Source organism: Dryobates pubescens, chromosome 11 (genome assembly GCF_014839835.1).
Source record: "Dryobates pubescens isolate bDryPub1 chromosome 11, bDryPub1.pri, whole genome shotgun sequence".
NCBI classification, from domain to species: Eukaryota; Metazoa; Chordata; class Aves; order Piciformes; family Picidae; genus Dryobates; species Dryobates pubescens.
The window spans coordinates 27384947-27411275 of NC_071622.1; the positions used below are offsets into that span (position 1 = coordinate 27384947).

General features: G+C 39.1%; 1 protein-coding gene across 1 annotated transcript in view; it reads right to left on the bottom strand.

Moving 5' to 3' along the window:
* CDC73 (cell division cycle 73) overlaps window positions 1-26329 on the bottom strand; it is a 115649-nt gene that overhangs the window by 62519 nt on the left and 26801 nt on the right. The window contains exon 10 of the mRNA XM_054164932.1: window positions 18169-18233. Coding sequence (XP_054020907.1) covers window positions 18169-18233 — 65 coding nt within the window. The remainder of the gene's footprint in view (window positions 1-18168; window positions 18234-26329) is intronic.

Sequence of the window (26329 nt, forward strand, 5' to 3'; positions counted from 1 at the left end):
GTTCAAGCCCCCTGCCAAAGCAGGATTGCCCAGGGCAGTCTGCACAGGAATGCAGCCACACGGATTTTGAATGTGTCCAGAGAAGGAGACTCACAACCCCCCTGGACAGCCTGTTCCAGTGCTCTGTCATGTTCACCTCAACATGAGTTTCTCCTCATGTTGAGGTGAAACCTTCTATGTTCAAGTTCATATCCAGTGTTCCTTATTAGTGAAAAGAGCTTAGCCCCCTCCACAGACATTTATAGACATTGATGAGATCCCCTCCAGCCCCATAATGCCACCATTAATGTTGTGAAACATTACATCTTTCAGGTCTGAAATGATTTTTAGAAGCTGATGTAGCAGACTACTTCTATAATTTTGTCCAATTTGCGACAGTTTATCTGTTTTGGAAGTTCACTATGCTGCTTTAAAAACCTTTTTCTGGAGTTCTCAAAATGTTAAAAAAAAAATTATGGAAGAATAACAGATAAAAAAAATTAGATTTAGAATAACTCCAAATCTTTTAATTTATATTAAAATTATATAATCTCTTCAGATTTAAAAGCCACAGTTACTACTTCATACTATGGAGCTATGAATTAGGCCCCCCTAAAAAGGTAGAAAAGTTTGCTTGCTACAGCCCACAAAGGGATGACTTACTTTCTAACCAAAATTCAGCTGAGAAATGGATGCTGCAAACAAGATACCCAAGTTCCACTAAAGTTAAGAAAAGAATGACAACCATCTGCCAATAATTTGACGTCTTTAAGTACAAGTAAAATATAATGCTGCATTAAAGAAATTTTTTTTAAAAAAGCACTCCCTGGGTCCCTCAACCATTTTTTTTTATGTTTTTTCCCCTTCCACTAGTTCCTCATTTTCTCCAAGTAGAAGCTAAACAGCTCAAATGATTTATTGTCTAAATTTCATGCTAGCAGAGCGGAATGGAAAAACTAAAATGAAGTACACAATTACATTTCTTCCCTACCCCTGCTCCTGTTCATCAAAAGAGACTTCACACCCTTGAATACACACTTGAACTAACATCTCCTGCACAAATTCCATACATTGAGCCTTTTTGAGAAACACCGCTCGTGTTGCGTGTAAGGCTCCCTATGGCAACCTGCCAAAGATTAAAAGTTTACCTCTTCATCTTCTGCAAGAGAAAAATATTTATGAACATTGTATTAAAATGGAACAGAGAGGGTTTTACCCCCACTTCTTATCACAATATTCTCTTGGACTTGTGAATTTTAGCCCCTGAAGTACTGATTAGTGCTTCGATTTATCACGCTTTGACTTACTCACAGAGCAGAAGAATCCTAGAATGCTCCTGACAAAACTAACCATGAGCATTAAGTGTTTTTTCCCTTTTCCTCTCAGCACCCATGTACACTTGAACTGCAGAAAACACTGCATGCTATCATATTCTAGCTAGGAAATAGCAAAGTATTTTTACAACAGTTTAAAAGAACTAAAAAAAAAACCAAAATACCAGTACAGTTATTTAAGTACATACAACTACGATCCAGTTTAAAGTTAAGACCAATTGCAGAGCTGGATGGTGCTTGTTCTCTGAAAGCATGGACTGAAGGTTGAGCCGCTGGCATTATGCTTTTTTGTATCTAGATAATTTCCACTTTTTTTTTCCCCCATGACATTTAAAAGACTTGGGCAAAAATAGCTTCACATATTTGCTGAACATATTTCACACTGGCATTGTCAGTTACTTGAAGGGAATAATGATCACAATGATGTGTTGCCATAGAAAAAAAGACTGCTTCCCACCACTGCCAACTAAAATGTTTGGGATTTCATTGTTTGTAGTGGCCAGCAGAAAGATAAGAATCTGTGTTCATAGTTTGTCCCTGGCATTTGGGAGAGCCACAAAAATGGAATTAATTTTCTAGTGGTCAACAAAGCTTCCTTTACTTGCTGTCTTACTTCTCTTCGACAACTGCCTCTTCAAAGCTAGCCTTTTTCTCAAGTTATCAAAAAGCTCTGTGGTAACCAACTAGAAGTGAATCTCTGCAAGAGGCAGCATGAAAAACTAAGTATTTTTTCTAAACAAAATCCTTAAGAAACTCCCTCCCTAACCAAACACCTCAAGAACATGTTAAGGGCAAAACATTCTCAGAGAAATTTCAAACTCATCTTGTTCTATACAAGTGAACATAAACATTGCTTTAAGACCTCATTCAGAATAGAGGACATAAAACCACCTAGTTCTGGTAAATACCAAACTACAGTGTTGAATTTTCTATACAACATTTTCAAAGCTAATAAGCTTGAATTCATAGAATTGTCAGGGTTGGAAGGGACCTCAAGGATCATCTAGTTCTAAATAATTGCATTATAGGAATTTTAGAAGTATTGAATTCACAATTGACTTTACTAACGAATTTGCGTGAATGCCAGAAGATCTCAAACTGTGCATGCTGAAAGTGCCCAATCTCTACAGGCTAGTTAAGAAATACCATCGTAGTTCCATATAATCTAGCCATTAGTACCTGGGTTGAAGAGTAACAGTTCAATTTTATTTGTAGCTCTGATTGAGATCTAATCTATAATCCCACATGAGCTTGTAATGAACATGCAGAAACCACAAGGACCTCAGCAACAAGAGATGCAGGAAATGCCTGTGTCAGTCCAGGGAAGCTGCTCCTGAACTTAATGGGCTAACCAACGATCTACAGGCTTATAAAGATTCAAGTAAAGGTGAAAAGTCAGAGCATATTAATTTAAATGCATTAAATTCCCACATGAATTTTCTAATGCTGGAGTAAATTGGCCTTCACTCACTGTAAACTAAGGAAATTAAACTACAGCTAACTAAAGCAATTTTATTCCTAAAGACATCACTAGTCAATGGCAATTTAATGCATTATAACTTATGAATGTTGATGTTGCACACTTTGGTAATTTGCTTTAATTTGCTTGAGTGCCTTGATTTAGATATAGCCTTAAGGAATACTTGTATATTGCCATATTAGATTGTATCATCTAGACTGTATTAAGGACAAAAGGTTATTTCTGAATGGCAGAACTATGAAGCACTTGTTTTAACAGGAAAAGGGAGATGAGCAAGACTCTTACTAATGATTCCTGACCATGCTTTAGGTGGCAACAGCTCCAACCTGCAAAGACCCAAGATGTTTAATTACAAATAAAAAAATAACTTAAAGATGTTAACCCTTTAAAACAAATTCTGCATTGAGGAGCTCAGCAGCTACAACTGAAGGCTGTGAGGAATTTGCAGAAGCTCTTCAGGCTCCTCAAGGGCACTGACTGACTGAGACTCAAAGGCTACCAGGAAATAAAAAAAAAGTCACATTTCAGATACAGGGGAGGGTTTATTCTCCCCAAAGCTCAACACAGCTGTTGTTCTTAGCATTCCTGTGAATGCAAAGGCACTTCTGCAAATCTTTATTTGCATAAAATCCCTAAACAAGATGGAAATCCAGGAAAATCTAATGCTGAAAGAGGCAGCTAAGATGTGAACGTAAACTATCAAAAGCTCCCAGGTCAGCAGCAGGGTGGAGGCTACAACAGCTGGATGACAGGCTACAGTGGTTAAGAATCAGCTTATATTGAAGAGAGAATACTTCACACCTGTGAATGCTGCCACAAAGCACACAGGGTGCAGCCTGAGTCTATCCTACAGCAGCTTGGTTATGAAGAGTAAAGCACAACTTCAGACAGGGCTTTATCAATGTAATAGTTTAATGTTTTTCTTTTGAAAAGAATGGAATCCGGATTTGGATAAGCATGTACCTTTCTACACAAAAAAACTCTAACTTTTAAATATTTTACATATATGAATATATAGATATAAAATAATAATATTTTGCTTGGATCCCCACAAGTCCATGGGACCGGATGGGATCCATCCTAGGGTGCTGAGAGAGCTGGCAGATGAGCTGGCCAAGTCGCTCTCCATCATTTTTCAACAGTCCCAGAAGACTGGAAGCTGGCCAACGTGGTGCCCATCCACAAGAAGGGCCAGGTGGATGAGCCAGGGAATTACAGACCTGTCAGCCTGACCTCAGTGCCAGGCAAGATTATGGAACAGGACAGCCTGAGTGCAATCACTCAGCACCTACAGGATGGCCTAGAGATCAGGCCCAGCCAGCATGGATTTAGGAAGCGCAGGTCCTGCCTCACCAACCTGATCTCCTCCTATGATCAGGTGACCCACCTTGTGGATGTGGGGAAGGCTGTGGATGAAGTCTACCTGGACTTCAGCAAGGCCTTTAATACCATCCCCCACAGCAAACTCCTGGCCAAGCTGTCAGCCCGTGGCTTGGACAGCAGCACTCTGTGCTGGGTTAGGAACTGGGAGGGCCAAGCCCAGAGTGGTGGTGAATGGTGCCACATCCAGCTGGCAGCCAGTCACTAGTGGTGTCCCCCAGGGATCAGTGCTGAGCCCCATCCTGTTCAATATCTTTATTGATGATCTGGATGAGGAGATTGAGTCCATCATCAGTAAATTTGTAGATGGCACCAAGTTGGGGGCAGGAGTTGATCTGTTAGAGGGTAGAAAGGCTCTGCAGAGGGACCTTGACAGCCTGTACAGATGGGCAGAGCCCAATGGCAATGAGATTTAACACGTCTAAGTGCAGGGTTCTACATCGTGGCCACACCACCACCATGCAGCATTACAGGCTGGGGTCAGGGTGGCTGGAGAGCAGCCAGGCAGAAAGGCACCTGGGGGTACTGGTTGACAGCTGGCTGAGCATGAGCCAGCAGTGTGCCCAGGTGGCCAAGAAGGCCAATGGCATCCTGGCCTGGATCAGTAATAGTGTAGCCAGCAGGAGCAGGGAAGTCATTGTGCCCCTGTACTCAGCACTGGTTAGGCCACACCTTGAGTCCTGTGTTCAGTTCTGAGCCCCTCAGTTTAGGAAGGATGTTGAGTTGCTGGAAGGTGTCCAGAGAAGGGCAACAAAGCTGGTGAGGGGTTTGGAGCACAAGCCCTGTGAGGAGAGGCTGAGGGAGCTAGGGTTGCTTAGCCTGGAGAAGAGGAAGCTCACGGGAAACTACTGCTGTCTACAACTACCTGAAGGGAGGTTGTAGCCAGGTCTCTTCTCCCAGGCAATCAGCACCAGAACAAGAGGACACAGTCTCAAGGTTTAGGCTGGATGTAGGAAGAAGTTCTTCATAGAAAGAGTGATTGGCCATTGCAATGGGCTGCCCAGGAAGGTGGTGGAGTCACCATCACTGGAGATGTTTAGGAAGAGACTGGATGGGGTGCTTGGTGCCATGGTTTACTTGATATAGATAGTGTTGGATGATAGGTTCGACTTGATGATCTTGAAGGTCTTTCCCAACCTGGTTAATTCTATTCTATTCTACAGTGGAAACCAAAGAATTAGAAAGCAAAATACAATTCAAAGTAGTATCTAAATTCACTACAGATCAGTGTTTGAGTGAATGAACTGTTAATAAGTAAAACCAGAACATAGCTTTCTCCTTCTACCACAACATCACAAAGCACAAGATTAAAAATGACTGGGAGCACAATAAAAAAGCCCCAGTAAACCCCAAAATTATACAGAAAAGCAAAAATGCCCTTGTGTAATTTAACTAGAAGGAAAACATTTTTTTCTCCCCATCATATTCAGATTTGCCAGAGAACCATACTCTGCTTTTCACCCTTGAGACAAGAAAACATCTGCCTACCCTATCAGCTTTTAATCTTCTTATGGACAGAATTAATTTAGCTTCCTTCAGGGAACGTGGTAGGAGAGGACACTGGCCAAGCCCTCTTGAGCCAAAATGATATTTTTTTAAAAAAATAAAATTAAAAATATTAAAAAGATCATAACATATTACCCCGTGCTCTGAGTATTTAGCTATGTCGCTTTCATGAAATGTCCATATATATCCCCATATATTTTAATACAGTTTAAATGTGGTTTCACTAAAGAAACATCACTTCATTGCAAGTAAGGCAGAAACTCCTTGAAGTTTGCCAAATATTAAATGTCAGGTTCATCAATCACTTTCATTTCACTTAGGAGAGGCAGCAGAAGTTACATTATTTCCTTAAAGGTATGATTCTTATTCATAACTGAGAACTCCCACAAATCTTAGTACACTGGTAGCTACTGTTTAAATTTAATACTGACTTCATCTTAACCTGGAGGATGTTGAGTACTTACTACCTTTTACATTCTTTTCCTCTCAGCTCTGTAGAGAGGAGTGGTAAAATAATACTTGAAAATATTTTCTGTGTTACAGATTTCCATCTGTAAAATGTTCCCTGCATATGGATTATTGTCAAGGTACTAGTTGTTTACAACCATTTAATACTTACATTCCTAGCTGAAAGGATTTTGATTCATACAAGCCAACTACAGGCAGCTTTCCAGAGAAGAAAATAAAAGGACATTAAGAGTCTTGCTGAGAACTGCCAGGGGAAGGAATACAAGAAACACTGAATAGGTGATTTTGTTGTACAAGAACACACGTATGAAACTTACCCTCATTAAATATTTAGTATATCCAAATAAAGGTGAGCAAACTGCCTGATTAGGCTATTCTGTCATTAGTCTCAATGGCAACTGCAACAAACAAGTAAATACAACCTTCAACAGCTGATTTACATGCTCAAATTTCACATATGAAATTTGAGCCAACTATAAAACTACCCTTTAAAACCAGGTGTAACATTGCAGCAGGCAACCCAGAATCCCTTTACATTTTAATTTCTAAGATAGCACTATGATTCATTTAGTATGCATCTAAAGTGTATTTTACTACTTTAATCTGAATTTCACCTGCTGTTCATGTCCAGATATTTTTGGAAGCTTTTGCATTACATTATTTTCCAGACCTAATTATACATGTGAAGCTTGCTATAAAAACAGGTGGTTTGAGGGTTTTATTTAACCCTAAAACAGATTTTATAGACTACTATGAGGCAGCTGCATATATTGTGTAATATTATACTGTGTTGTGTGTATTATTAGCCACAAAATATCTGGCTTAAGGCCTTGTAAAGCCCTCTCCAACCAGAAGTCTTTTGTTTTACTTAATAGCAATAGTAAAATACAATTAATCAGGCAGGGTCTGTCTTTTTTTAATGACAATTGGATTCCATTTTAATTTCAATAATGCTGCAATCTGTTTGCTTCATTTACACCAACTGCTCCAAAGATAACTACTAAGTAGGACTGATGAATACCTCAAGATGATCATAGAATCATAGAGTTGTCAGGGTTGGAAGGGACCTCAAGGATAATCTAGTTCCAAGCCCCCTGGCATGGGCAGGGATACATAATACTAGATCAGGTGGCTCAGAGCCACATCCAGCCTGGCATTAAAAACCTCCAGGGATGAGGCTTCCATCACCTCCCTGGGCAACCTGTTCTAGTGTCTCATCACCCTCATGGTGAAGAGCTTCTTCCTAACATCTAATCTGAATCTACCCACTTCTAGTTTGGCTCCATTCCCCCAGTCCTATCACTACTTGGCATCCTAAAGGGAAAAAAAAAAGTCCTCCCCAGCTTTCTTGTAAGCCCCCTTCAGATACTAAAGTCCACAATAAGGTCTCCTTGGAGGAATCTCTTCTCCAGACTGAACAACCCCAACTCTCTCGGTCTGTCTCCATAGGAGAGGAGCTCCATCCCTCGGATCGTCCTTGTGGCCCTTCTCTGGAACATGTCCAGGTCTTTCCTGTAATAAGGGCTCCAGAACTGGACACAGTACTCCAGGTGGGGTCTCGCCAGAATGGAGTAGAGAGGGAGAATCGCCTCCAACAACCTGCTGGCTACGCTTCTCTTGATGCAGCCCGGGATACAATTGGCTTTCTGGGCAATGCAATCTCAAGTCTCCTTCTTCCAAAGAAAAAGGACAGGGTTTTTTTCCCTCCTCTGGAAACATTTGCTAGCAGCCTACTTCAGTTAATATTCCCTCCCTACTTACACAGTATGTTTTAAACATACTTTCCAATTTCAATAAAACCTGTAGAAAAGTCATTGCCTTTGTCAATTTTTATGACAATTACTAGCAAGGGAAATGAAACCCTCAAATTACTGCTCCCAAGGAGGTAAAGGCAGGCAGTGCTTTTTCCTCTACCTCCTCAAAATGGCAGCACTGAGCCACTCAAAAGCAAATATCTGTAGCTCATGGGCAAGGAAGGGTATGAGAAGATACCCACTTAGGCAGAAGAGAATAATATAGAGAAAATACAGAACTCTTATTCCCTATGAAGAAACCCAGAAGTAAAAAAACCTCTAAATGAAAAGTACCATGAATTTACAGCAACTAGACTGACAGCTAACTACAAGCAATCTTAACTCTTTGCATAGTCACACAAACTTTTGCTTTGCACTTGAACTGAATTTTAAAAGCACATCTGTTGCTTGTGGCAAAATCCCACTCATACACCTTGACAGGGGTAAAATGCCGTTTGCCTTTAACATCAAAGAGCCAAAGCAGCGAGAGATTTTCTTTCCGAAAGTACGATCTCACTCTGCTAAAACAGCAAACTAAGTAAATAAACTTACTAAAGCTTAGTCTGCCAAACGCAATGGTAATATAAGGTGAAAACATGCTTTGTTAATGTGGCTAGTTCTGGAGCCCCTATTACAAGAAAGATATAGACGTGCTGGAACACGTCCAGAGAAGAGCCACCAGGATGATCAGAGGGCTGAAGCGCCTCTCCTGTGAGGTGCAGGCTGAGAGAGTTGCAGTGGTTCAGTTTGGAGAAGAGAAGGCTCCAAGGGGACCTTATTGTGGCCTTCCAGTATCTGAAGTGGGCTACAAGAAAGCTGGTGAGGGACTTTTTAGGATGTCAGGTAGTGACAGGACTGGGGGGAATGGATCCAAGCTAGATGAGACTTAGATTAGACAAAAAGAAGTTGTTCTGGATCTTAGCTAATCAAAATATGTATTTGTAAAAAAACCCCAGTTGTACTCAGTTATTTATTAATAATACATTCTCTCAATTTACAAACTGCTTTAGATAAATTAGAAATGTTAAGTACTTTGGCTGTTATTAGAAATAGTAAGTATTGCAGATTAATACAGTGCCAAACAAACAGCTGAGAACCACTCCCACATTGAGAAGAAAATCAAAATGCTTTATCCTAAAGAAATTCACATACCATGCATTTCTTAACTCTCAAAGATTAGAAACCAGATTGGTTTTTTACCAGTTCAGTATCTTCAGTGTTAAGTCTCAAGTCCTATATATAGATGAGGTACGAGGTCCCTGTGCTTAGCTGAGCAGGGCCTTGAAGGGAGTTTTAGATGGATGAAGACCAAAGAAGCACCTTCCAGCAGCAATGATGCAAGTGGTTTCCACAATAGCATATTGCTCACTAAAAACATAAATATAGCTCCAGATGGCATCTCAGCAGATTGCAATCACAGGTATATCCCGGAAGGTATGATCAGTATTGCCTAAATGCCAGTTGAGTGAGCCATAACTAATGCAGAGTTCATTATACAGTCTTTACAGTCATTTACATAATGAGAAAGCCTGTGCTGAAACAGACTATGCAGGATCACAAGCAGCAAACCTGAGTAAACCAGGACTTTGTCTATAGACTGCCCTGGTGATAAATAAAAACATTCTTTTAACATCCTGAAAGTAAGGAGGCAGCTTAAAGAACAGCTTGTGGCTACATAAAAGACACAGGGAGATTAACTCCTAGATTTAGATGGAACAATAAAATCACAGAGACCAAAATACAGGCACTCGTAATCAAGTACCTTCTTCAATGGTGCATGAAGAAATTGCCTTAAGGGCTTAAAAGTATCACCTCTTTTGCTGTTGTAACTGGACCTCCCAGCTAGTATGTTGCACTATGTTTAAATAGTGCTGACTGACATCGCTTCTAATCCACCCCCTCAGAAGACTGAGAACCATGGTTCTTACCCCAGCATTTCATCAATATCTGCCTCCAAAGACCTGCTTCAAATCTGAGCTCTGCAGATTTGATGTGCTTACAAAATACTATCTTTGCCTTGCATATTCTGATGCAGGAAGTCACGAACACCTGCCTAAAATACACTCTAGTAATACCAGTAGACCTCTAAGTGCCACACTGAGGCACCCACTGGTTGGATTCAAAGACTAACAGCCACATACTGAGAGTTCAATGTAAGGGGGAAAAAACCCACCCCAGAACAAACCCACAAGCACAAGAAGGAAAACACTCATAAAGGAGCATTTACTCTGGATTAATTAAGCAGTAGTAGGAAGCATGACTGATGTACTTGAGACTGAGGTCTGAGGCATGTTCCTCCAGGTGTTGCTAGCAACAATCCAACTTTTCTACTAGACTATGATGCTAAGTCACATATAAGCAAGTCCTCAAAGCAGAAAACTTGTTTCCACAAATAATGAATTTTATCTTACTCCACTAAGAGTAAATAATCAAGCAGCAAAGGGTCACATGGCCTAGTGACAATGCTAAAATCTCAACAGAAAAGGAAATCTTTACTCATCTCCAATTAGTTACCTAAATGCATCAGTTACTGTATCACAAATTGCAAAGGGTGTTACAGACTTTCAAATCTTTGTTAAAACTCTTACTCAAAGACAATGGGATGGCTAATCATGTGATTATTTTAGCAAATGTGGATAGACTTGCAGGAAGGGGACTCAAAGTGAACTGCTTCCTGGGCCCCAATCTGTCACATGCTCATCTCTACTGGGTCCGTAAGACATTTAAAACCACCTTCAATAGTTGTGAGTAAGTTATAACACTACATAATAGCTAAGCTGTTCTCTCCTCATTTGCAGAGCTTCAAGGAGAGCTTGAAAATGCAGCTGCTACATATTCTGTAGATGTCTGGAGATGATTTGTAGAGGGAAATACATGCTGACAACATTGTTCAGCACATAAGGGATGTGAAGCATGTGATTGATTTTTAGGGTAAAATAAAAAAATCTGTAGCTGAAGTTCATCTGGTCCCACTGAGCAATGTCCTGTAAAAGTTTCATTAATAGATATTGCATATCAACCCTAATACCTTAGAAACACAAATGAATTTAAGCACCTACATAGGATTCAAGCAAAAAGAACACAAATGGGGCTTCCTAGACACTGTTATTTGAGGCCATGTTTCCAAATGAGCATCTCTTGAGCCACCAATAAAGATTCAAGTCTTTGCACACAGTCTACGTGGCAGATGAGTTTCTCAAGGGATGCTCACAGGGCTGCCAAATAAACTCTCATAACTCAGCATTACATTAAGAAACTAATAACAACTCGTCTTAAAATTCACAACAAGACTTTCTGAGACTCTCAAGCTTTTTTAAGTAAAGTGCCATGGATGTCTAAAGTTCCACTTCAACCTACACTCAGAAATACTTTGGATTCTCATACTCGTCACTCCTCCATTTAAATGGCTCTGGGACCTGACAGGCATGCCCACAAGCACACTTAGCACACTGACACCATCAAGTTTTACACAGAGCAGTGAATTCAAACGTGTTCATTCAGTGACAAACTAGATGGCTCCCAGTCTTGCTCCCTCTTCTGTTCAGCAGTGTCCTGGGCAACAAAGCAACGCCTAACTTCCAGACACGTGACTGCTTACACAACAGCCACTTTTCTTGAATTTGCAGTTCTTAGACTCAAAACAAAATACAATCCATTATGAGGAACAAGACAGGCAGATCCATTGTATTGCAGGGCAACAGCAAGATATCTTGGCACAGATGTATGCAACCTACAACCGCTGAGGAAACGACTGCAGCATTGTTCAGCCAAATGCAGTTTCTCGAAAGCACCAGCTTGACTATTTATACCAAAACTCTTGAAGGGAGAGTCATTTATTTAATGTCTGAAACACAACTGAGGCAATGAAATGCCAACCACTGAAAATGTTGTGGGGACCTTAAGTATAAAATGCAGTAATAGCTCCTGGGAAACCTGGTTGCATTTCATCCACGCTCATTAGGAATAATAAACAAGTAATGCCTATCCTGTTACCCCAGAGTTATGTAAGGCTGCTGGCAGACTATTCTGGGGAAACTTCCATTTCTCCAGCTCAAGGGTCTTTTGAGGTAATGGTCATGTCTTAGTCCTTAACCTTCACAGACCAAGAATCTTACAGGTATGGTTGAATTACAGTTACAGATGCCTATCATGGAAAACAGAAAATGAAAACAGAAAGTCTCTACCTCCAGTATCATCTACAGAACACTCTTCTAATTAAGAGTTATCACTTTTCTTCACTTCCTCTTGATGGTTAAAAACTGAACAGCACACACAATTCACAGAACACTGGTAGCCTGAGGAGGGAAGCGGGGGCACCAGCAGGCTGGTGTCACACTTGCATGGAGAATAATGACCAGTTTTATGCACAGACTGCAGGAAGATAATGTTCTGCTTCAGAGCTTCTTTTCAACACTTTCAATGAGTCTGTTGTTTTGTTGACTCCTCCTTCATTACTGATGATCTCAAATATTTTAATGAGATTAGGACATGACACAGGAAACTGGTGACATGTGGATATGTAGTTATATCTATGTGATATTTAAGTTGTATTAAATCTGTTTTTCAAAGGTAAGTGTTGTTTATCTGTACGTTAAGAGACAGTGCCCAGTTTCACTAGATGCTTCTGGAAAGTATTTTCAAGTTTTGACACCGAGTGACACAAATGACAGACAGGTTTGGGTTGGAAAGGACCTTTAAAGGTCATCTAGTCCATCCCCCCCCTGCAGTGAGCAGGGACATCACAATCTTAATTTATCCTGATAAATTAAAAACAAACACACACCCAAAAAAAAACCCCCACAAACAAACAAAACACACCAAAAAACCCCTCATGGATTTACTTACTTACACAGCAGTCCATTAATTATCTAAAATATTTTATATAAAATATGGGCAGGTACCAAGTTGATTACTCCTGTACCAGCATGCCCCCTCTCCTATGGCCTAATCTTTAAGGCACCAGAAATTTGGCATTTCCCATCATTCTCTAACACAACTTAATCCTTTGGAAATACACAAGAGGTTAAACCTCTCAGTTACAATCATAAATAAAAAAAAATAAAAATCACTGTGACCACACCATACTAAAAAAAAAAAAAAAGAGGGTAATAATAGCAACATCCTTTGATTAATTAATGCTAAAAACATGATACCATAAACTGATGAAAAATGTTGTTTGCCTTAGAGCTGCTGAACCAATCTTCTAGTTCTCTGAAATTAAACCTGCACACATTGTGGCGAACTAGGGACTTCATATTTTACTAGCTGTTTTCTGATAGCACTAAGGAACATATTTGTTCCAACTGAAATTTAATATATTTTCTTTAATTATCTGATCGTCTCATATGTTTAATCAGGGTAATTTTACAACTGAGAGACTGCCGTAAAGCCTGGAAGTTTACAGAGGAAAGACAGACATTTTTTTTGTTAACGTGTAGGAAAAACATTGTCACTGAACTCAGAAGCACTGAAAAATTACATAGAATTTCTTACCAGAGACAAAACTTGCATATTTAAACACAGAAATTTGCATTTGAATTTGTTACAGGTGAAGTGCCTTGACTGAAACTCCCACTAACTATACGCATTAACTAGGATGAACCTTCAAGCATAGCCTCAGATTATCTCAATAGCTTAAAAAACTGCTGTATCCACCTGTGTACTGAACAATAAAAGAAAGAAATAATAGTAGTTCTGCCTGCTTATGGGTGCAGATGATCAATGGCAGATTCCACTAACAGCAGCAAAAACAGAAGACAAAGGAGGCTGCTGTGCTTCAGCAGCCATGAATACTAAAAGAAATCAGAAGTCAAAAAAGCTTTCTAGCAATTCAGTATAGCAACTAAACAATTTCTACAAGAATCTACTGCAGTACTCTGCAGATTTTATTTACTTGTACTCAAGCTGACAAACACGCTGCATCATAGTCCATAACCAGTCTGGACTCTGAGAATTCAGAGGAAAGTATTCCATAGAACTCCAAAGGCAATCACTCAATTCCTTTCTTTAATACGGAAGTCAGGAAAATTTGAGGAAGATGAGTACAACTGGCATCACCGTGACTACTATTGTCAAGGAGAAACTTACATTATTTCTAAGTGCCTACAATCAATACAAAGCATACCCTCAGGTAGAAGAGGATACATTGAAGTACCAATCTGCAAAAGCCAGCTTTAACAGACACTTGTGGAATGAGCAGCTTCTCACATGTCCTGACACAGGTGCAGATACCTAGTTTGTTCTGATCTTGACATCTCAAGCTACAGCAACAGTTAAATGCTTTGCATGTTCTAGTTGCAGAAACCAGTAGTCTAAATTCAATTTCATTATACACAAAGGTCAGACACGCTTTCTAGGTTTCCATTAAACACTGGTTTAGACTCCAAGTTAACAGTCCTCTTCAGAAAAGCACTTCAGAAGGCTAATGCCCTGAACAGGTCATATTTACACAACAACGAACATGGGGAGGGTATCAGCTTAAGATTCTCTCTCAGCATTCCACTACACCCTGCAAGGTACAAGAACACCAACATGCTTATCTTCCATATCACTTATTTGATCCATCTCAAACAGTAAATCTGATTATTTAAAACACAGAAATTGCCCTCCTATACAGGGGATTACGCTTTGAAGTGAAGCCTGCAGGTAGATCTGTAGGTTTCCACAAGTCATGCTGCACACTTTGCAACATGAAGTGCCAGGTAAGTAGAAAGCAAGAGCTACCACCACTACCTTACTTATTTCCAGCACATCACCAACCTAGGCAAACAGAAGGTGCCACAAGTATTAGAAACTGCTTTCTGAGGAAAGTGTTCTGTTAATCAGTACCAGGTCCACAATAATGAAATCATGCCCTCACAATAAAAACTCATTAAATAAGTCAGTTCCTCCTAAGAGAAAGTAAGTGCACCAATTAAGCAAAAACCCTGTTACAGTGAAGAACTGCCAGCAGCACAAGTTATTTTAGCTGACATTACTTCAGAAAAAGCCCACCATTTACCATCTGTTCTGGCACAAATTTTGAATGCTAAGAAAGTTTCCAACATCACTGATGAAAAGAAAGCAGTCAAGATGCAGAAGTTTTTGTTTTGCTGTTAAAAAGAACAAGCAACTTGGACAACTTGCATTTCATCAAGAACAAACGCAAACCAGAAGTTTTGGACATTTCAGAAAAGATCATTACAGAGAATTGAAATGAGGCAGAGTGCAAGTGGAATATAACACAGAACAAATAAAAGCTTCTTAGGAATGTTACGTAAGAAGCAGGGGGGCGACTGCAGACAGTTGGGTCACTGCTTACACTCCAGGTAAACGGAAATGTCTACTAAGATTTGCTAACATGACCAGACATTTTGGAAGCTAACGGGTCCATCAATCTTTTAAAGAGAAGACTAACCATCAAACCAAACTTTCAATCAGACAAAAAAAAATAATTTTAAAAAAAATCAATGTACCAGAAATTACACCCCCCCACCCCCCCCAAAAAAAATTAAATAAAAAAAAAAATTAAAGGATAAGGTGTCACAAGTAAGCCAAAGGAATCAATGCACCACAGAGAGCACAAAAGCTGGGGTAGATAGCATTACTAATGTTAAACGCTCAGCCACCATGCTAGGGTAAATAATCTCTTCATATATACAACTTAGAACCAAAGTGATAAGAAGAGCAAAAGGAAAAACACACTAAAAAGTGACAATGAATGGAAATAAAGTAAAATACATAATTCATCTCTCTCAAGGCAGTATTCATAATTTAAGACACAGTAAGAAATTCTTAATGCCTTTCTATAAGCTATTGCTGAGATCTCACTTAGAAGACTCCATGAAATTTTACTTCTCTAAGCATGGGAAAAAAAAAAAAAAAGGAAAAAAGCTGAATTCTAAAAAGAATAGAGAAAGAAAACTTGCATGGGAATTGAAGGCTTATTTCACAATGACACTAGTCTAGTCAAGCAAAACAAGAAGTTTTTAGGGCATGACTTCTCTCTTTAAATACATTAACGGAAACATCATAGAAGAAATGGAGAGGCTACCTAAGTCAAGTAGAACAAACAGCATAAAAACGAGCCTTTCAAATTTCCTCATTCACCTGGAAATCCAAAGTCTGAAGTTTGAAGACAGCCTCTAACATAGGCCTACCTAACACTTCAGTTCCTGTGAAGCACTTGAGTTCACACAATGGATTTAACAACACTATGAGGATAGTAGTTGACTTCGTGTAGGTAAAATGCAATGCCAGTTCTATTCTCCATGTTGTTTAGCTAACAAATATAGTGCAATTTAACATTAAACTTCTGGGGTAGAAATTACTTTCCCTGTTCTAAAAAATAGGCTCAAACCATGAAAAAAACCCCTCAAACACCAACAACCTGAGGAAAAGTATAATATGAAATATGCTAACTGGTAGGAAATTAAGCATCCTATACAACACAACAATCTGGAGATTATGGGTTAGAACTATCTGGTCCATCACTGTGACAAAGTTTTGACAAAAACAGATGATTCTTTCAGTGCCACATAATTAGCAGGTTTCTCTCCCAGCTGAAACACAATCAGAATGTCACTAATTCATGAATGAGATGAACATTTAGGGCACCTTTTAAACAGTCTGGAAAACAAGGCTCAAGAAAACCCTCGTAAGTTTTCTCTTAGAAAAACACCAAATGACAGATGGAGTTTTAATATTTCTCATGACACCAGATGATGCTTTCACTGCAGCCATGCAATACTCCTAAAGTAGTTATTTCAAATAATTCCAGTTTATGTTGCAAAAAAGATGTGCTTGTAATTTAATATCAGTTACATTTGCTTTCTTAATGGAATATAGGACAGTTTAGTAAGTCTGCCTCAGAGCTCTGGGAAGTGTGCTGAGTACATGAGCAAGGATTCCTCAGATAAAAAACCTTAACTACTTTTTAATGGAAGAATAAAATAGAACACTTCTAGAATTACTGTGCAACCCCTCACTTCTAGAGGTTTTTATACAGACAAGCTTGAAACATTTCAACATTTCCATTTTACTATAATCTGGTTTTGTTGCTTTTTCTTTCTCATCTCTCCCCACAGGGAAATTAAAACCAGAAAGCTGTTTACGAAGTCATTTAACTAAGTCATTTCAAGTGACCACTTGAAACAGGCATTATAGGATAGAAACCCGGGTCTGGCAGAAAACATTGCTTGCTCTCTCATAAAGCAGCCATCAATTTGTGCAAGGTTCAAGAACAAATCTCCAAACGTAATGGGTTATTTTCTTCCTTTACCCAATCAATTTCTGAATTAATTTGGAAACAACAGCATTGAGAACTAAGTAGATTCCTTCCTTTAAAAAAAACAAACAACAACAAACACAACTGGAAGGGAATGTTTTAGTATTTTAAGCCCAGAGGAGGTTGAGAATGAAAGACTTAGGCAAGAATTTTAACAAACAAGGACAAGTTCTAAATGCTTTTAAGAAATTTATATTCAAGATACTATTTTATGTTCAAATTAGGAGCACAAACTGGAAGTAGTACATGGATTTGGGTGACAGGTTGGACTTGATGATCTTTGAGGTCTCTTCCAACCTTATCAATTCTATTCTGTGTAATGGATTTAGGAGTGTTTAGTGCCATCTATTAATCCTTAATGAGAGCTCTACTTTAGTTCTGTAGCATCTGTCCTACTTACCAGCAGATCAGAACAGCATTTGAGAGTATCCAACCCACTTCCACAAAGCAGACAAGTATTAGCCAAAAAGAGGAAACCTGCCTGAGTGTCTCTATTTATCCTCTGCATTTTCAGCATTTCCCAGTGACACCATTGTAAAGTCATACAAAACTAAACAATTTTTTATTAGTAAATGCATGGTAGGAAACGGAGCGATACTCCAGACACTAGCTTTACTATATCCATTCTATGGGTGTAGTTGTATTTCACAGACATATGTAATATCACAGTATCTTAGTGCAGTTGAGCACAAAACCACCATGTCTCCAGAAGAAGCCACAACATGTGAGCAAAGCCTTCCCAACACAACTTTTTTACTGCAGACAAATCCCTTGACCAAAGATCTCTACAGTGTGGAGACCAAATCAAAACATGCTTTTTCTTTCCACAGAGAAGAACTGACATCAATTTTGTCAGTCAGCCAAAGTGACCTTGCAGAGCCTAGGCTAGGCTGACAAGAGACAGATACATGGGTAGACTACCATTTCTATAAAACATATTCAAGAAAAAGACTTTTAGCTTACCGTTACAGACTTCAGAGTCATCCCGTGATAGGTGCCCATGGTATCAATTTTAAAGCCTTCCGTTTCTGCAAAGATAAAAAGTCTCTCGTAAATCATGACGACGACACAACAGAAAATCTGGCTAGTAATCAGGAAATCTGTGCTTTCCTCCAACAGGGCCCCATGTGGCCTGTTTTCTGTAAGCTTTTCCTGCTGCACAGACTCGTTCACACCGCTGCAGAGAGAAGATATTAACTTAAATTCATGACAATACGTATGCAGTCTTGGAATTTCTCTTCAATGCAATTTCATTCACTTCACCTCATTTTCCCAGAATGCATTATAATGCAGCATATTCAACTTGTAGTTGCATTCATGGAAAATACATTTGCTAAGAAACTGGTTTACACAGCCACTTGATGTGATAAATTCAATTCCAGAATGCAAAAGAGCAACAGCATCACTGTCATATGATACAGAGGATAGAACCTGCAGAAGTTCAGACTATCAGACTACAAGTTATTCAAAGGGTTAGTTTTTATTTTGGGGGAAATTTGAATTGGTTTTTTTCCTGAGTAGTTTTAATCAGACTGATCAAGTGTCAGCAACTAAAGCCTGCTGCCACTAGCCTCTCTGCTTTTGAATACTTCACTGTTCTCCAGTTCTCAGCATTCTAAGATCCAAGTCAGTTCCTGCATACTGGCATCAGGACTTGAAAGAAAACCTTTTCCCTTTTGTAAATTCCCTAGCCTTGTGCATCTATTGTCAACTGACCCTGTTAACTAACCACTCAATTCATACTTAAAATGGCAAGATAATAACCAGACAAACCTTGATAAGCAAGCAGTTGTCCATATCTAAGCAACTTTTGGGCTATTTCAACTAGACTTAGGTAAGACAACTCATACTGTGCAGAAACAGCTATTCAGAACTGGAAGATTTTTGCCATTTATTATACCACCTTCAAAAAATAGCCCAGCACAAAAACCCTAACAGACCATAAATAATGCACTGCTTATATTTGAAGCTATAGAAGTCCAAGGGAAACACTAGATTTTCAAGACTGTCAGAGCTTCTTGCTCTTATCATGAGTAAATTAACTTAAATTGAAACCCAGACAACCTTGAAAGCAATGCAGATGTGCTCTCTGGAAAACATCTATGGTTCCTCATCTGTTCTTCCTTTGATGAGGAAGATTATCAGACACTTGTAAGAAATGAGGTAGACAAGTTGCCCAGACTTGGTAACTCTCCAGTGCCTAGAGAAAGATACCCATGAGTTGCAAACTGATCATACTTGTCTCACCACAGAGATAGGTATCTACCTGCTAAACATCTGTTTTGGTTTAAGCTTTCCCCACTTTATTATGCAACCAAGTACCACCAGGTACCAAGTGGGGAGGCCTAGCATTACTAACCATGTTTTGTTTTACACGAAGCCACCTTAGCTCTGGCCCTTCTTCATCTTGGCTTCCCAAGGCCACCCTTCCTGTTCTGCCACATTTTACATTTCTGAACTTCACAGAGTTGATTTGAGAAAGTAAATTGCAGGTACAGACAGATACAAATGCAAGTTTTTTTCCTACCAAAATGATAGTAATAAGCTGAGTGTCTCTTTATAAATTTCTATTGCTTTAGTGCCTTTCCTCCCAATCACAAGATGTAATTACGCATTGAGTCCTAGCTCAGGGCACATACAGCTGAACTTGAGCCAAAGATAATGAAGGTTCACCTGACCAACACTTGCACAGATAACAGCTTTCCCTGTGACTGTATAGGTCACTGTTTGTGGGCATGGAGCATATTAATATTTCAGGTGGTGCCTGAAGCCTTGCAAAATACTTTGTAGAGCTCCCCTAAGTTGATGAGATGCTTTTGCTGACTGAAGTGGCTTAAGTCAGAGGTGTATAATTTAGGCTGACAGCTGTTTGCAAACTGCAGAAGGTAACCAACAGAGGAAGCTTTCCCCTTCCTGGACTGGCCTATTTTGGTTTCCTCTGCCCATGACATGGAGAATCTCCAGCTACTTCAACCTGATATTCTTCCCAAACTCCAAAGAACACAGATACCCCTTAACAAGACCAGTAAAGTAGCATTCTCCATTGTGCCTAGCCTGACACAGTTCTTTCCCCTTGGCACAAATGCTGTTTCTAGGATTATTTCTACATATTTGTTCCCCATGTCAGTTATTTCTTTCTACTGGATTCTACTTTTTCTCTAATAAAACTTTGCATTCCTTCTCATTAATTAAAAAAATGCCTAACGCAAGTTTCCATCAGCACTGCAAAGGGAACCAAGGTCTAACTGTGCTGCTGGCTCTGTGGAAAGTAAATCAAAGACAAGAGAGGCACCTGGCAGGGAACAAGCCTGTGCTCAACTGCCAATGAGTTCATCTTCTGCAAAAATCTCAAGTCTCTCAAAATCTGTCCTGGTTCATTAAACAAGCCACAAGAGCTGCTAACCAGTGCCCTGGCTCTTACTGGCTTCCTGCTCCCAGCTTTCTCCTGATCCTTCCTCCTGGCAGCAGGAGCAAACAACTCAGCTCTCCAAGAGCCACCTGTTGCCTCAAGCATTAGAGTGGGCGCTCTTGCCTGCTGAACACTTCCAGCAGCTAACAGGCCTCCCAATGCCATTTAGCAGCTACTCCAGTAGTAAATAAACTGCTTCTGATCATATGTAAATAGTGACATTGTGCTTTTCCTTATTCATGTACATCTAAGAGATGTTAAACGGTCAAACAGGTACCCACTTCACGAAGTCTACAGCAGACCCTAGGGTCTGCTACATGCAGGTAGTGGGACAAGTAAAAGAAATTACCTTCCAGACTGCCCACCAGCGCTCAAATTTCCTGCCTCAAACTCTCAAGCAGCTGGTGTATGTGAATTAAGCATTGCCAGCTTCCAGACAGCCACAGCAACCCTCCTTCAACTGGTAACAGTACAGACACTCTTTTCTTAGAATACAGCATTTTTGACCTGATCCTGTCATGTGCACCGTGTTAAATTGTAGCCATGAGCCACTCACTTTTCTTACAGAAATAAACACTGCTACAAGTGACAGCCCTGCCACTTGCACTTATCTGCATTTTTTATAAGGTCTCAACTGTTTGTGCACTTGGCCACATAGAGTAGAACCTTCAGCTCCACTCACTGCATAAAGCCTGTGCGTAGCAGAAAAATTCTTCCAAGTCAGGGACTCCACAATTACAAGCTGCATTCCCACTTCAAAAACTGCCAAGAGTGCCAGCCAGGTTAATGCAACTGGTTGTAAAAGAAATTCAAGAACCAGGCTAAAAAGCAGAGAGGCACTTCTTCCACAGCATTCTCTGAGGGCAGCAGCTGACCCTGACACAGCTGCTCAAAAGCAGACCTGGTATACAAGAGGAACCATAGGCCACAAGTAAAGAGGAGCAGAGCAGCAACTTGGAGCACCAGGGGACATGCCCCCAGCACACATCAGTGTAAATGCTGTGCTGTACCCTCTGAGTAAGAGCACAAAAGAAACATGTTTCTCTCCTCCTTCCTCCCAAAGGAGCTGAAACCTGTGGTGCCAAGTCATGTACCAGTAATGAGATGAAATATTAATGCCTGGCCAAGAATTAATTTCTAACTCCAGTTTCAAAATCACAGCTTCACTGGTGGTAGAGAAATCAGTTAAATTATAAGCTTCATCTATTAAGAAAAGGGTATTTAAGAAATAAACAAAAGTATCATGATGGCAAGACTTCAGACACATTTTTAATCTTGGAATTAGATGAAGAATAACCATTAAAAACACTTACTTGGTAGTCTTCAATACATTGGAATTTTCTATTAAAACCACAACAAAGCTATCATACATGTTTCCTTTTGGCAAAAAGCAGTCCATATTAAATACTCTACATGCAAGTCTGCACTAAAGAGTAAAGAATGAAAGCAAAGCCCCACATCAGCATATAATGAAGCTGTACAGCAACTTCTGTTTGCTAAATGTCATCATTTCTGTAAACACAACAGCACTGCTAAAACACCAACATCAAAAAAATGCCTTAAAACCTACATCTTAAGAGACTAAACACTAGTACTGGATAATCAGTCCTACATCTCCAAAACCAAACTATCATCAGTTAACATTAAGACTGTATCTTTTCTTCTCCAGTCATTGCATGGATTCTGATTACAATGTCACAGTTCAATGATCCAAAGATTGGTTTAAAACACAGAAAAACAAAAACCAAAACCACAACACATAAACAAAAGACACACTTTTCCAGTGTGGTTCACCACCAGTTACCTTTCTAGCATCACCATGGATTAATTTAAGTGCCTTCTCTCATTTAAAAGAATTAGATCTGGAAATGAAAACATGCACCCTAATGCATCAGCTTATTGGACTGATTATATCCTCCATCTCCATTTGGGCATATGTTCCATTGCCTTGCACACAAATATTAATGTTCCAATTGGCTTCTATTTGCTTAAAGCCACATTCAGCTAGGTCACCCTGCATTTTGATTCTGCACCTGGTGCAAATCCAGCCATGCAATCCAGATGCAAACTTGAGCACTAACACCTTGCCAAAAGAGTAAGAACTTTTAAAAGACTTAAGTTTATCTGAATTTCTCAAAGGAAATCTAGGCAAACAGAAACAGAACAAAGGAGCACATATCTGAAATAATGAAGAGCTCAAGTTAAAGTCTTTCTGTGAATTGTGGATAAAAAAGATTGAATAATTTTTTATTTTTTAAAGCTGCATACTCTTCAAACCTCAGATAGCAACAGCTCTGCAGACTGCCTAGAAGTGATTCACTATTCCACTTCATACTCAAGGTAATTAAATCACTGACACCAAATTGAATTCTACATAAGAGTTTACTGAACACTCCTCTTCAGTACTATACCCTAACAAGTGAAAGAAGTTTCATGCCTCAATTTCCACTAATTCATAAAATTCTCTGTACAGTCCATATAGAACAGTTCAGTAATAACCTTAAAAGCAATTAATATCAAGTTCTTAAAACTTTCTCACAGCAGTAATAAAAAAATGAGTAAGTGTAAATCTCTGTGTGTTTCCCAGCACTGAAGGTTATCAAACTACCTGATCACACTAAGCCAGAGAGACAGCAACCTTTTTCCAAAGGTCAATTTCCTGCACATATTCTCTGCTAAAAAAGAAAGCATGATCCTATAACCCCAAAAATTAATGCAGTAATTAAGTGTAACAATGAAGTCAAGTTTAAAAAGCCTGGATCTCCTGCTACCAGTTCTCCTAGTCTTCTTGAGAAGTGACACAATTTAAAAGAAAACTCTTATAATGAGAAATATTTTATAAAGAAACTTTCTTAACAATGCATAGGGAAAAGGGGGCGGGGGGGTGGGAAATGTTTGGAGTCATCTCAAGTTCAAAAAGCTTCATGGTCCTCTGTAGTCTGGGCTTCACATGACTGATTGGAACCTAGGCACAATTCAGCAAAACTGCAGCTATGTTTGAAAATCCAATACAACTGTAAGAATAATTCAAACAAAAAATGACAATAGCAGGAAGTCAATAGCAAGCTTTCCTGCAGGAAACACTTGGATTGTGGTAAACGATATTCTTTTCGACCATTACAGACTAAAACCACATGACTGTTCAGCAAGACCCTCTCCAATTCACACTAAAAAGGACAAAAAGTATTATTTTTCATTTTTAACAACAATTGGCTTCTGCTACATTGAAACCCTAACCAGAACAGTGCTGCAACATGCTGCAAAGACATAAAACATGGAGCAGAATAAAGAAACTTTACTTTGCTATCTATGCTGAGCTATGCATTCAGATAATGAAAATGTTACATCTTCAAGATTATCATCCCAGCACTATTTCACACCCTGGAATTAACAAACAAGTATGCAGAAAGGAGGATCTCCGTTAAAGCTACACAAAAAACCTGACAATGTATAGTCTTGAAAACAGTTTAGTACCTAGAATGTCCTACAGAAAAATCACAACATCTCGAAGTTTCAGTGTACCACTGGCTGAGCTGCAAACCATAATCACCAATACATATGCATTTAAATAAGAAACAGTGAGGTGCACAGGGGAGGACATGAGATACCTTCTTAAGCATCAAATGACATCTGAGCACAGGACTTTTAAATCCTGCCAAGATGACCTTTGAGAGTCCCTTCCAACCTGATGCATTCTATGATTATGTTGCTAGAGAAAATAGAAAAGGCTGTAGTTTGAACAAGACACTGTGGCATTAATAAAATACCACTAGTAAAAACACACAGGAACAACTGGCATTAATAAAGTGCAGGAAAACAAAACAAAAAGAAGCTGAAGAGTCATATGAAGGAATAAAACTACAACGGGAAAAGTAGATTGTTTTTAACACAGAACAGAGATCTATGTTGTTGAAGAAAGGACACCATCACTGACTGCTAGCATGAAGGGTAAAAACCCAAACAACAACAGGAAGGAAATGGCAGGCAAGAAAAGTAATTGTTGGGAGTTCACCTCCTCACCTCAAAACCATTTGAACAGCTCAGCATGATGGGTGTGCTGCCAAGTAACATATTCTTCCACTGTGGAAATACCTAGGACGTATGAGTCTTGCTGAAACAGACATTTCTAAAACATTTTCTATGGCATATATCACAGAACTTTAAGAATCTCAAAGAAAAGATTTCTCTCTCCTTCCTGCCTAACCAAACCTGGAGTAACGAGACATCCATTTGAGAAAGCTCCCAGCTACTGACTCAGGGTTGCATAAGCAGTTCCATTGACTGCAGGTGTAGCTGATTATTTGCTCTTCCAGAACAGTACTTTGCAATTACCAAACCCCTCACACTTACTATTAAAGCAATCTAAACTATTCTAACAGCAAAGCCTGTCCCACCTGGCATGAACATTTTGAGTAAGCCAACCAGAGAGGCATCCTCATACACTACATCAAAAATAATGATCCATCACAAGAAGCAAAGAAATTTGGCTGCAGCTCAGCAGCTAACTTAATGCATTTTCTGTTAACAATTCCTAAATTTACCATCTTAGCTCTACAAGCTTTGAATTGTTTATGTTAAGGACAGGACTGTTAATGGAAAAATTCTGTATTAAACCACATGAATATTCAAAGAGAAAACAAAACAAAAAAACAGTTCACTTTTTTGCTGCCTAAACTTTGAATCTTCCTAAATACTGTAGTATTATATGAAGCTGCAGATAGACAATAAGCCACAATCATGATGCAACTAGGAGAGGTGAATCCTTCCTATAGGTTTAATACCTCAAGGAAAGGCCAAAAAGGTGAAACACAAAAGCTTAGAGACAGTGACTCTCTCAGCTTTATTTTAATCCTTGGCCAAAACCACTACTACACAAGTTGTTACACACCTCATAAAATTCTCACATGCACAGTCATACAGCGTAAGGTGTGGAAACTCTTCAGAGGGACACAAATCTATGGGGTTCAACTATCTCAGGTGTTACTCATCATTACTAGCAACACAGTTACAATGGTATTATACCCAGCTATAATAGCTATACAATAGCTATTATGCCTAGAACTTAAATAACCATCCTCCTTTCTCAAAACCTCCAATACTGCAAGCTTCCCAGAAAACCATGTAATTACAAGTTCTTACTGAATTACCTGGAAAAAAAACAATGGTTAAGGAACAAAAAAAAGTCTTATTTTACTCTTCTTAATAGCCATTCTGCTTGCAGTCTCGCTTCGGCACTGAATATTTGGGGGCCACAATTCAATTTTGAGGATAATTAAGTTAAAAATCCTTTAAGGAACAAGTTCATCTGTGACACATTTGCAAATTATGTGCATGTCTAGTTTTAAGCAAATCACATTAGTAGTTTTGCATGGCATAGGAAACCAGTCATGTCTAATTACAGCTTTTGAAAACTACCTGCATAGTGAATTTCAGTCAGTATCAAATTTAAATGTTATAGCTTTATACTAGAATACCCCAGAAGTAAACAAGATCATCTGCTATTTTCTGAGGTTAATTTGTAGCTAAGGAAGATATCTCAAGTATTTCTAGATTCTCCCCTGAAAAAATTCAGATGTTAATTACTAATTCTACATCACTTCCCTGAGTGCTGCATGCATACCTTTCATAACGCAATCTTTTATTTGAAACACGTTATTTGAATCACCTAATTTGTATTTTGAAGGTTACCCCAAACTTAGATAACTTGGTATTACA